The sequence below is a fragment of the Etheostoma cragini genome, chromosome 17 (assembly GCF_013103735.1).
Source record: "Etheostoma cragini isolate CJK2018 chromosome 17, CSU_Ecrag_1.0, whole genome shotgun sequence".
In the NCBI taxonomy this organism is placed as follows: domain Eukaryota; kingdom Metazoa; phylum Chordata; class Actinopteri; order Perciformes; family Percidae; genus Etheostoma; species Etheostoma cragini.
Genome location: NC_048423.1, coordinates 20,218,528 through 20,231,326, shown reverse-complemented (window position 1 = coordinate 20,231,326; position 12,799 = coordinate 20,218,528). Strand labels below are relative to the sequence as shown.

General features: G+C 41.4%; 1 protein-coding gene across 1 annotated transcript in view; it reads right to left on the bottom strand.

The window, feature by feature from the left end:
* The window catches only part of b3gat2 (beta-1,3-glucuronyltransferase 2 (glucuronosyltransferase S)), a 90,629-nt gene extending 83,645 nt beyond the window's left edge, over nt 1-6,984 (bottom strand). Inside the window, exon 1 of the mRNA XM_034898293.1 lies at nt 5,860-6,984. Coding sequence (XP_034754184.1) covers nt 5,860-6,393 — 534 coding nt within the window. The 5' untranslated portion in view covers nt 6,394-6,984. The remainder of the gene's footprint in view (nt 1-5,859) is intronic.
* Between the last annotated feature and the right edge of the window lie 5,815 nt (nt 6,985-12,799).

The window sequence follows — 12,799 nt, the reverse complement described above, 5'->3', positions numbered from 1 at the left end:
CCCCCCCCCCCCCCCCCCCCCCCCTGCTTTACTGCACATCCAGGAGACGCACACACACAGAGATTTTCCTCGATTTATAGTGCAATTATTACAAAGAGTCACGGTAAAATAGTATTTTAGTTGCAACAATGTCAACCTACTCATTTTTCTTCTTGAAATGATGTCCTAATATGAAGCTGCCACCCACTATAAGCAGAGTTACTGCCATCAGTCTAAAGCCTGCAGACAGTTTCTGCAGGTTATTACTGCCGTATGACAGCCTTTTATCTCTCTATGACAGGCCATTACCTGCACAGTGGAGCTGGGTAATGAAATAGGCAGGAGGACAGAGAGAGGGCAGTGTGCTATCAACAAATCAAACAGATGCTCTTTACACTGGGCTGCAGCCACGGCATCTAACACTGAGACTATGTGTCAGAGATAGTAGACTCAGCTACAGCACACTGGCTTCACACACTACTCAGGGTTTCAACACAGGTTTTGTATTCAGGAAAACAATGGAAGGAAAAGCCATCCAGAGGCAGCATGGGACTCTAATTAGATAAGTCTCATCAACAGAGGTACATTTTTAGGATGATTGCCTGACATCCTGCTAATTTTTGCCAATTTCTGTTTCCTTCCGCTTTCTTTGTTGTTGGAATTTAAAACTTGACTATCTATCCAATCTGAGTTCTCTCGCACAACTATTTTGCAGCGGCTCAATGATTGGTTTAAAGAAATGTCAATAAACCAATGCACGTTTTTCTCCCATTCAAGAATGCTGTGTTCTGTGCCCCTCTGCGCGCATGTGTGTGTGTGTGTGTGTGTCGGAGCCCCGCTCTTTGTCAACATACATAGAGGACATACTGTATAAGCTCGCGTTTACAGATGCTGAAATTTGGCACAGTTTGCTTTCTTGGGAATAGGTGATACCGGCGTAATTTGGTTAGTACCCAAAAAAGTACAAAGGCCGGTTCCTAACCCTATCAGGCAGTGGTGTAACATTACTTAGTACATTTACTCAAGTAATGTGCTTAAATCCAAATTTGAGGTACTTGTACTTGAATCTTTCCTTTTCATGCCACATTAACGTTAGAAAGAAATGCCAAAACACTCAAACGTTGAGAAGAAAAAAGTATGATAAAGAAATTAAAAAAAAAAAACAATCAAATAAATAAATAAAAACGTTAAAAAAACAACACAAATGTTGAAAACTTCCTTAACAAAAACAGGTGAAAACATACCTAGGGCGCCAAATTGGTTAGAGCAGATGTGTGTGTTCATCTGCACCCACACAGTTAGTAACTAAGTACATTTACTTAAGTACTGTGCTTAAGTACAAATATTTAGATAATTGCACTTCACTTGAGTCTTTTCTTTTTATGCCACTTTCTACTTCTACTCCACTACATTTCAGAGGGAAATGTATTGTGTTTTCACACCACTACTCCATTCATCTGACAGCTTTAGTTACTTTACAAATTAAGAATTATGAACACCAAACACTTGTAGTTTATAAAATACTATGGTTAATTATTAATTAAACTACCCAACAATATATATAGGTGTAAGTCAAGCTGAAATAATTCGCCGATTAAACACTATGTTGATTGACAGAACTATTTCCTGTTTCTAATATGTGAGGATTTTCTGCACTGAGTACTTTTACTCTATATACTTTGAGTACAATTTTATGATTATAGTTACATACTTTAACTTAGGTGAAATTTTAAATGCAGGACCTTTACTTGTAACAGAGTATTTTTATGGTGTGGTGTTAGTGCTTTTACTCAAGTAAAGTATCTGAGTATGTATTCCACCACTGCAATCAGGTATACTCCTTTAGTTTGTACTATAGCATCAGTGCAACGGCTGCTCCAATAATACAACAATTAGAATGCTAAACATTATATAAAGGGAGCAAATAACAGCAGTTTCAGAATTGGGGCCAGCTATCTTTGAATGACGGTAATCAGAGTGAGCAATCAGAAATCAGAGAAGCATTCTTGTGCTCAAGTGTATGTACATTTTTTTTTTTATATTTCGTTTGTGGCATTTTTTTAAACCTTTATTTGACAGGACAGCCCAGACATGAAAGGGGAGAGAGAGAAAGAGGGAATGACATGCAGAAAAGGGCTGCAGGTCAGATTTGAACCTGCGGCCACTGCGGCTAGGACTGAGCCTCTGACATTACTTCCCTCTTCTCCCTTCTCTCACCGCTTGTACTACTAAAATACACCGGTTTAACAATGGCCTGATGAAACAAGTGGTTTTAAAATGGGATTCATCCTCCACAGGGTTTTTAGTGAGAACCAGTGAATGTGTCAAATCCAGGATTTAATTTAAAATCCTTCTCCTGACCTAGAAAGCTCTAAATGGTCAAGCACCGTCATATCATGAAAAGCTCATACTACCTTATGGTCCCACTAGAGCACTCCGGTCCCAGAATTCAGAGTTACTTGTGGTTCCTAGAGTCTCTAAAAGTAGAATGGGAGCCAAATTCTTCAGCTATCAGGCTCCTCTGGTGTGGAATCAGCTTCCGGTCTGGGTTCAGGAGGCGGACACCGTCTCCACATTTAAGAGTGAACTTAAAACTCTCCTCTTTGATAAAGCTTATAGTTAGGGAGTGAGGAGTCGCACCCCCAACTGGCCTTCAGACACCGCCTACCAGGAGACTGGGTCTGTCCCAGGTTTCTTCCTAAAAGGGAGTTTTTCCTCACCCCTGTTACACTAAAGGCTTAGTCTTGGGGGAATTACTAGAATTGTTGGGTCTTTATTGATAAAGTGGGTCTAGACCACACTCTATAATTTACAAAGTGTCTATTCAATTCAATTCAATTTTATTTATAGTATCAATTCATAACAAGAGTTATCTCAAGACACTATACAGATAGACCACACTCCAGAATTTACAAGAACCCAACAGTTCTAGTAGTCTCCTCCAGAGCAAGCAATAGTGCGACAGTGGCGAGGAAAAACTTCCCTAGAGATAACACTTGTTATGAATTGATACAAGAAATGAAATTCAATTGAATTTCAATGTTTGAATATCTTTGAAATGATCCCTGTTGGGGAAAGACTAGTCCAGGGGTATTCAATTTAAATTGCGGTCCAGTAAGTCAACGCTCCGCCCCTGCTGATGTCCGACAATTCGATACCTGCAAATACTAAAGGAATCACTATAGTCAATATTTTTATTTAAAGGTGCCCTGCCGCACAAAACCACTGTACCTTGAATTTTGTCAAAATATGTTATTATTTGTGTTTCTGTTATGTGGTGAATGTGAAAGTGAACTGCTGCCTCCTCTGTCAGCTCTAGCCACTGAAAAGAGGAGGAATCAGACCAATCACAACAGCTGGTCAATCTGATGTCATGTTGCTTGAGCTCAATACTATTCATGAGCTCGCTGGGTAACAGATTCTGATCCAGGATCTCATTGGCTAGCTCTTAGCCAATCAGAGTCAAGCAGTTGAATATTAATGAGAACGGGCACAAATGGGGCTGAGTCTTCCTGCTGGCTTTCTATACCACGCTTGAATGGCTTGAAACAAGATAACAAAGGCATTTTTTCCAAAAATGTTGTTTACAGAGTCTATTGTAGAACTTCCGACATTACCACAAAGTAGTGAAATAAGTGGGGCAGGGCACCTTTAACAATGCAGACTACAATGTTCTTAGTTTTACAGTAACTTGTTTTGTGGAGGACAAGCTTTTTGGTAAAATGCAAAATCATTCTCAGCAAACACTCATATGCCTGCTGTTGCACTGTGAGAGAGTGAGACAAGACGATCCCTTGTATTGGGCTTTGAGCACACCGAGTTTCCGCATCCTCGCCTCACACTGAAGTTTCCTCGAAGTGTCTAGTTTCATAGTGGCATTTAATATTTCTACTTTTGACTCCCTGGAAATGAAGCACACTTGCCGCGTAGAACTCGTTGCAACTTAGAAACGGCATCAAACAGTTGCATGTGGTCACGGGACCCATACAGGTCTACAGAGCTGGCCTCGTTCTGCCTTTTAAAAATTCATTTTTAAAGAGAAATACGGATGTAATTTATAGATATTTCTCATTTGTGTCAAAAGGCTTCGCAATCCAGATGGAAGCCTCTTGAGGTCCGGTTTGGACCGGGATCCACCAGTTGGTGACCCCTGAAATAGACCCTTTACCCTCAGCTGGCTGATACGGAGAAAATATATTTGTTATTTTGGAACAATTACATTGATATTGATATTGCGACAATACTATAGGGTTGACTATAGGTGCTTTAACAAAATAGTACACAATGAGATTTTTTGACAAATAATCATCAGTACCATGGATATAATGACTAAGTGGTTAAACTCAAATAATAGAACAGCTAGAACAGTTTATTAAATTTAGGAAATGACACCAATTTACTGTGATTAAAAACCAAGAACTAGACAACACTTGTGCCACATTACGATATCCAAAATCTAAGACGACATCTAATCTTGTATCATGATATCGATATAATATTGATATATTGCCAAGCCTTAGTGCTGATGATGGGCCTGTGATCGCCTGTAATTAAATAGGCTATATAACTCCTATCTCTATTATCTCGCCACGTTACATCTATAACTAAATCTGTGGGACAAAATCCTGGAAAACCACAGGGATGTTTCTGTTTAGTCCCATCATCTCAGCCCCCCTACAAATTATAAGAATAAAAAACTAAAACCTTTTATTTTTTTATTTTTTAATCAATTTTAGAGTTTGTAAAGTTGTCTGTTAGTGACAGAGGGCAGACTATTACAGGTTGAAACAGATTTAATATCCTGTGTTGCTGTTGCCAATGCTATGCACCTGGAAGGAAGGTTTTATTAGTGTTTCCAGCTCATTATCATTTTATTTGATTCTGGTAGTCCATAAAGAGACTTTTCGTAGATTTTCATATGTTCGATTTTTAGCATTTATCCACTGTCATAATATTAAATACATAAATGTATTGTTATCAAGTGAAATGACTGATTTAGCAGAGAGGGGTAAGGGTTACACTTTTGCAAGGCACTGTATCTGTGTCATTTTCTCATTAAATCCCTCCTGGTTTTGAGGTGTGTCAGCGCTCCCTACTCTAGTTAAGAACAATTTGCACATACTTTTTAATTTCTGTGACTGCTAGTTACTTTACAGGTTAACAATTTACCGAAGAGTAATGTTGTCTGTAATGTTGTAGCACATTGGCTACAACATTACAGTGCAACATGTCAAAGCGATACAGTGTAAGTTCCAAAAGAGAAAATAGCAAATACATTTTACAAAGTAAAAGTTAAACTCATAAGTAATAACTAAAAATCTGCTCAGTAATAGACCAAAGGGGTTTTGCTGCTACAACCTAGACCTGGTCTGGTATGACCAGTAGCTCATGATACTACTGCCCGTTTCTTCTGACATTATGCAGAATAACCCCTTTCAGAGTAATTTAACTAGGCCTACATATTATATCATAAGATGAGCAACCCCCTAAATATATCAGAATCATTTTCTTTACATAATTAAAGACCTTTGCTCCATAAACTGAGGCAGAGAAGGCACAAATTGTTGCAATAAAAGTTCACCAGCATGCAGGAAACGTGTTTGATATGTTCAAATTTCAATTTTACGCAAACATGGAGATCTCGACACCTATGATGAACCTAAAGTTATGCCCTTCCATTTTGCCCTTCCATTTCACGGTTTACAAACTAAAATTTCCCCCTTTAATTCCTATTTTATCTTATAAAAGTTTTAAGAATATGCTGCAGCTCCGTTAATGTCATAGTGTGTTTAGTCCGCGGTAGCGTGATGAGTAGTAGAGTGAACAGGACAGACAGTAGACTACTTAATTACACAGGCGACGTGTTTAATGTCCGGTTACCTCCTCGAACAGCTCCAGGCTGTATGTGTTGTCGTCATCCGCGAAGAAAACCACCCCGGCGTCCCGCGTGCCCCGGTGCTGCCGGAGCCATGCGAGGGCCACATTCCTCTGTTCGGTGGCGCGTGGCATCCCGGTGCGCTTAAACCTGCGCGGAGTGAACACGTGCAGGTGTGTGTACGGGACGCCGCACCGGGCCAGAAAGCGCGCCACCAGCTCCGTGCGCGTGGTCGAGTCCTCTACTACGATCCAGTGGAACCGGGGCACCTGGCGGAAGGCGTGGGCCAGACGGGTCAACTCTGCTTTCTGCACCGGCCGGGTGTACGTCGGAGTGATGGCGTAAATAACCGGCAGAGCGGACTGGTTCTGGGCGCCACCGACACCGGGGTCAGCGTTCCGGGCGGCCCGCTGCGCCCTGCCGGTGCGAGTGGCCGCTGGAGACCGGACCGCCCTTTTACTGTCCATATCGATCATGATGATGACAATAAGGACCCAGGGCAGCAGGATGAAGAAGCGGCTAAAAAACACTGATTTCATGGCGAGGCTGAAGTTACCGCGCGCCCTCTCTTTCACTCACTCCATCGCAAACAGAAAGGCACCGCGCGAGCCGCCGCAACTCCAACAACCTTTCCTTCAAATCCCGTGATTCTATTCTGTTACAACCAAACAACAGAAACAGGCGCCTTTAGTCCATTTTCAAACTATGCAGAGCACAAAACCTTCCGTTGCGTGCGTTCCCCCCGTCCCACCGGGACCCTCTCGCCGGAGTCCTCCTCCTTCACCTCCTCCCTCTCTTCCCTCGGATGGGACCTGAGTGCTTCTTCGTCGTCCTACTCTCCTTGGGATCCCTCTCTCACAAACCCCGTTACATGCCCATGTTGTGCGGTCCCTCAGCGTTGTTTCCAGAGGAGGAGAAACCAGCCGCGGTGCTCCCTGCGCCGGGCGGTGACAAGCCACCGATGTGCGCCGCCGAGGAGCATCACTTGGCGAGGACGGAGCGCTGCTCTGAGTCTGAGGATAAGAAGGCAGGGGGGGAGGAGCAGGTGCACAGCAGAGGAGGGGAGACCGGATGGAGGAGAGAACCTGGGGAGAGAGAGAGAGAGAGAGAGAGAGAGTGGGAGAGAGAGTGAGAGAGAGAGAGCGCCGGAGGGGAGAGAGAGAGAGGACGGGAGAAAGGCCTTGTTATGTTGTGTGCATCAGTCCGCTGAGAATAAACCCTGCTGATAGAAAGGCATAGAGACACAGAGAGATACAGAGAGAGAGAAAGAGAGAGAGGAAGAAAGAGAAACACAGACACACACACACACACAGCCATGTCCACCATTGTGCCAGTATTCTTCAGATTGTTGAACAAACAATAACATCCCCCATCTATCGATCCAGACATCAACCTATTCTACCTACCCACCCCTCTACTCCTATCCTCTGGGTTTTTAGATTTTTTTTGCATTTTAATATTTAGCATGTATTTATTCTATGGGAGGATTAATACAAACTATGTATTGTATGTTGTGTTTGAATGTGCCTGACCACAAACAAAGTTCCCTCACAGGAACAAATAAAGTTCTTTTGATTTAATTTGACAGAGAGAGAGAGAGAGAGAGAGAGAGAGAGAAAGAAAGACGTGCGCCTACACAGACACACACACAAAGAGTCACAGCAAGAGAGAGACAGAGAGAGAGTAGTCTGTGTTGCTGTGTTTGTCAAGGATAAATAATTAGGTTAAACATGAATACCTCCAGGGGGCTTTGAGAGAGTTCCAGGCTTCCCCATGCTGATAACACATCTCATTTCACAAATCAACCCATTGCAAACAAGCTTTTTACTTTGGCCACCATCATCTTCCAATATATAGTGTAGTTTATTCCAAATTTAAAAACAATACCTTAAGATTGTTTTTTTTAATGTCAGGGCAACATTGTAAGAAATGTAATATAAGAGGTCCACAGGTCCCAGATTGACTGCTTGAATAGAATGCTTAATGGAAAGCATATTAATACAGTAGATGAAAGTTGATCAGGCCTACATTTGTTAGGAGAAAGTCAAACATTATAGTCCTAGCTTCTTCATATTGCATATTTTGGATTTGGAGTGTTGGACTGGTGGTCATACAAAACAATTTGAGGACGTCCCCTTGGGATTTAAGAAGTTGTGATGGCCATTTGGCCACTACTCTTAGACCCCCTACTACATATATCATATAAAATTAAGTTGCATTAAACTGGGCCTAAAATAATGTGTATGGTGACCTAAAGCCTTTGAACATGCAGTACCTTTTTAGTACATGGAATAGGAAGCTATTAGAATAATAATTGTTGGCTTGATATTACAAATGATCTTGTAATGTTAAACATTTGTTGCAGTGAATCTTGACACTGACCATACCTTACCTATAGGCCAGTAAGCCAATCATCTGTGGCTTTTTCACAAATAGGCTGATTTGTATTTGCCAATAAAATGTTGGATTCATGATAAGACATTTTGATGGCCCCCCTACAGTTACACTGAGGACCCCCTGTTGAAGAGCTGTGTTAGAAAAAATGATTAATTAAAAAATCATCGGACCAATGAAACTTTGGCCAGGTTATTTCAATTGGCAGAGCAGGTGCACATGGAGGTGTACTCCTTGACACAGTAGCCACAAGTTTGACTCTGACCTGCGGCCCTTTGCTGCATGTCATTTCCCTTCATCTGTCCAGTGGAATTAAACGCCCCAAAAATAATCTTTATGGTATGGACAGTAAGAGAGAGGGGACTAAGACATGCTGTAGCAGGGCGATATTGACTCAGGGATTTGTGGTATGCATTGTCAATCTACAGGCTACCAGTTTGCCCAGTGCTCTTAGAATGTAGTCGTGGGTTAATGTACTGAAAACTCAATATTTTGATTAACTGTTAGTCAAAGTTATTTTTTAAAGGAAAAAAACAAAGAAAGCACTGCTTCCAGCCTTTCTAATTCAAAGTTATGCTGTTATACTCCTAAATGATATATGACAGTAAAGGATTTGGGGTTTTGAGATGCTGTTTGGACATAACAAGCAACAATCTTCGTCTTGGGCACCAGGAACTTGTGATGGGCATTTTGATGTTTTAAAATTTTATAGAGTCCAAAATTGTGATTCTTTTAACTAAAGCTGGTGTGGCTCAGGTTTGTATTAGCTGTGGACCTCCAGGACACTGAAAGACTTCTGCTGGGTCAAAAATATAGGAACATTGATGATATACAATTTAATATAACATATTCTCTCTTTAAAACTGTCCTCCACAACACTGAGCTGAGGAGGAGGGTCCAGCAGCTCGACGGAGCATTCCGGGATGGGAGAACAACGTGCTATGCAACAGAAAACTCTGAGTGGACAGATAGTCTAGCTAGCTGCCTGGATTTTCCCTGCAGAGATCTGAGGAGATGTTAACCACAGTCCTCAGAAATTCACCGGAGGTTAGAACGTCAACACAAAGGAAGCGTTAGGTAACGGAGATCCGGTCGGAAAAAAGGAAATACTGCGGAATTTCCGGCAGCAATGGTGCAATCCCAGAATTGGAAGGTCATGGATATAGACTACTCATCGCGTAACTCATCGTATCACCATTTCTCTTTTTATCCTCTATAAACCAAAAGACTGGGACGTTGAGGTAACACAGACATCACTTCCCGGTATACAAATGGCCGTTGATTTGAATTGCGGGGATATTTGAAATCGGCAAACCTGTTTATTTCTGTTGTCCTCTTCAGCCGTATGACTGTAACATTTAAAGATAAATAGTTAACCACGAATGTCAGTTTTGTGTGCTAAAGTATGCCTTCAAAGACAAAGACAACTTAAGAAGAGAGAGAAAGAGCTCAAAGAAGCAGCTAAAAGATCTGCAACTTTGCAGAGCAGGATCAAAACTGGCAGCAGGCCAGGTGGGAGAGAAGCATTTGATAATGTCAAGCAACCATCCTATTTAACCATCATTTATTGTGAAGAAGGCCTGTTTTATCAGTCAAGTTGGAGGAGGCTTTTTATTTTATGTATATGTTGTGGATTCATTCAGGATTAATTGAAACAGATGAAAGCAGGAGCTCCTGGCTTATTGGTGTTCTCCACTTCAGCTGAGAAGCTAATCATTGATGGTTAATTATGCACACACCACGGATCAAGAGATCTGTCGGGAGGAAAGAGAAGAGAAATCACTGATCCAGGCTAATAGAGTTGGTTCACACCAAACTAAATGCAGGCAAACAAGCTCATAACTTCACAGGATGAAAGCACCTTTGATTGTCTGGCCTAGGTAGTGGCCTGGGAGAGCTGATGTTTACAGAAAGCGGTAGTACTTTTAAGCACTATTTTTGGCACTTTGAGACCTAGTATTAGATTGTTCTTTAACAAAAAGGTTTTTGGAGGCTTAATCAATCTCATGCTCAATGATTTGGGTGAAAAACAAGTAATGGGCTTAATCAATGATAAATCCCTTTTAAGAGACTGATGTGACGCTAGTCATGATTTATCAGCCTTGGTTGCGTGTTCTTCCATGTGTTCACACACAAGCCATTTGGAAATTAAAATGTCTCATTTAGCAAAATGTAATTTTTAATAAGATCACTTTGATTGCAGTTGCTACAGATAAGTAGGTAACCCAGAGGAAGAACAGCATTTTTATTTTATGAGGGACATTGAAAACCACATGATTGATCTAAAGCTAGTTTGGCTATCACCAGACCAAGCCAAGCTCAAAAGATCTGAGATCGTTGTCGGGGTCGTCTGCTCTGCTCATTGGACAGTCCTTCAACCAATCAGACCAACCATCCGGGTGACGTAGATGCAACAGTCTGTTGCTGCACTTCGGTGGCCGCTATGTTTAATGTAAACAAGAAGCATCTTGCTCGCTTCTCTATCGACAGCGTGACAGGTAGATAAGCCAGATTGCGATTGGTTCTGGAGCAGGAGAATTAGACGTGCAGGTTTCCAGACAGAGCTGCAGGGCAAAATCAAATGGGCAGAGTGGGCGGGGTTTACCCAGCCTAATCTGAAGAGAGTTGATTTTTACAAATTAAAATCGTATTGTGCAATATATCATGTTTTATATATTATATAAAACTTTACTGTATAATCCATCAATCATCCAGTCATGTTTTGAAACCCAATTTGTAGGAACACTTGATTCATTTCTTTTGAAGAGTGTTGAGAATGAGACGTCTCGGCAGCAAACCAAGTAGTTTCAGTCATTGGAATCGATCAACATCTCCATCCTGCCATTTTATGCCACGGTCATACTTACTGCATCTCTTCCCATCAGTCCAGTGTCATGTCAAGACTCTTTTCTTGATCCATCAATCTTTGTAAAAATATTCTACCTTCTCCTCCTCCTGTCATGTGTCATGTCAATCACCAAACTAGAAAACTGCACTTTCCGTCAGGTGTGTCTCTCTCTCTCCGCCAACATGTAGAAAGGCATTTTCTATGGGCCCCTCACAGATTTTCATTCTAGGATCTTTTTGGGCCCTCCTCACATCCTCACACACCCTAGGTACTCAGTCCCCCCCCCCAATCGGACTCCCCTGCTCAAGTAAATTATTACTTGAGCAATTTGCAATAATTCCCGTGTCCAGAGGCATTATACACCGTTTTAACACCGTTATGTGCATGTCCCAGTTTACCTGAATGGTGCGTGATATGCATTTTTTCAGGCATGTTGGTATGGACGGAGACAATTTCTGTTCTTTTTTTAAAGATTATTTTTTGGGCATTTTTTATCCAGGCGCCCAAGAAGGAGATTATTTCTTATACCGTTCTAAAATGCTGATCAGGATAAAGATTGTTTTCCTTAATAGGTCATTTTAAAATCAAAGACAACACAACAAAGGCCGAAAAATCGATTGCCGAAAAGGTCTAGCTTCTGATCTGTTGTTGATCACTTGTCGCCTCTACCGGACAGTTAAGTGCAGACTTAGCAGACAATGATGGTAAAAGCAGAGCAGTCGAAAATATTCAAATAACTCAGTGCAACCACAAAAGGGCCTGGCACATATTGTGCACAAAAAAACGTTAGGCTGGTCCAGTATTATGCAAGATTAGCTGAAGACTGACAGAGAGTCAAACAGGTAGGCGCACACACAAACACACACACACACACACACACACGCACACACACACAAACAAACACACACACACACACACACACAACCAAACACATGATCCCTTCAAGGTTTACGCCTGGTGGAGATAATTAAATGATAATGTACAAAACAAAAGCTTTGTCAGATGATAAATGCAGATTTTTCGGTGGCAGAAAGGCTCTGGAGACAGAATGAAACCCCAATGGGCAGAAAATAGTTTGTGAAATTAGATATGAGGATAAAAGAGGAGCTGGCTAATATATTGAAGAGACACTCTCTCATGCTACTAACTCAAACAATGGAGTCTTTTTTTTCTTTTAGCTAGCTAGTCTTTTAGCTAGGCTACACCTAGCTGGTAGCTGGTGGTTTTCCAACTAGCTGACCCTCCCATGATTCTATGTCATGTCTGTCGTTGACGAAGAAAATGAAAAAAGGAAGTTACTCTAGTATTTGTTCAGAGATGCAGTTTTTTTGCTACTTGAGGGCAAGGGAAAAGGGCTGGAACCCAACACTGACAAAGTCACATTTTAAAGTTGTTTTAGCTAACATGTTAGCATGTACAGCAAACACGGAGCAACATTAGCACTGATTTAGAGTTGTTTTTATGTGCCCCTGGCTAATATGCATTATTCAGTCTCTTGTTTTAGCTATCTCAACTCCTAAGAAAAATGTGGACTATAATACAATTGAGAAAAAAAGCAGCATATAGAGCAAATTTGACAACAAGATCAGTGAGACAAGTCTATCTGTCTCAGTAGCTTAAAAATGCTTAAAAGTCTTTCTCTTTTCCCTCTTCTTTGAAGTGTGTAGTCTTTCTGATTGCGCATTTTCACAGTCTTATACTTC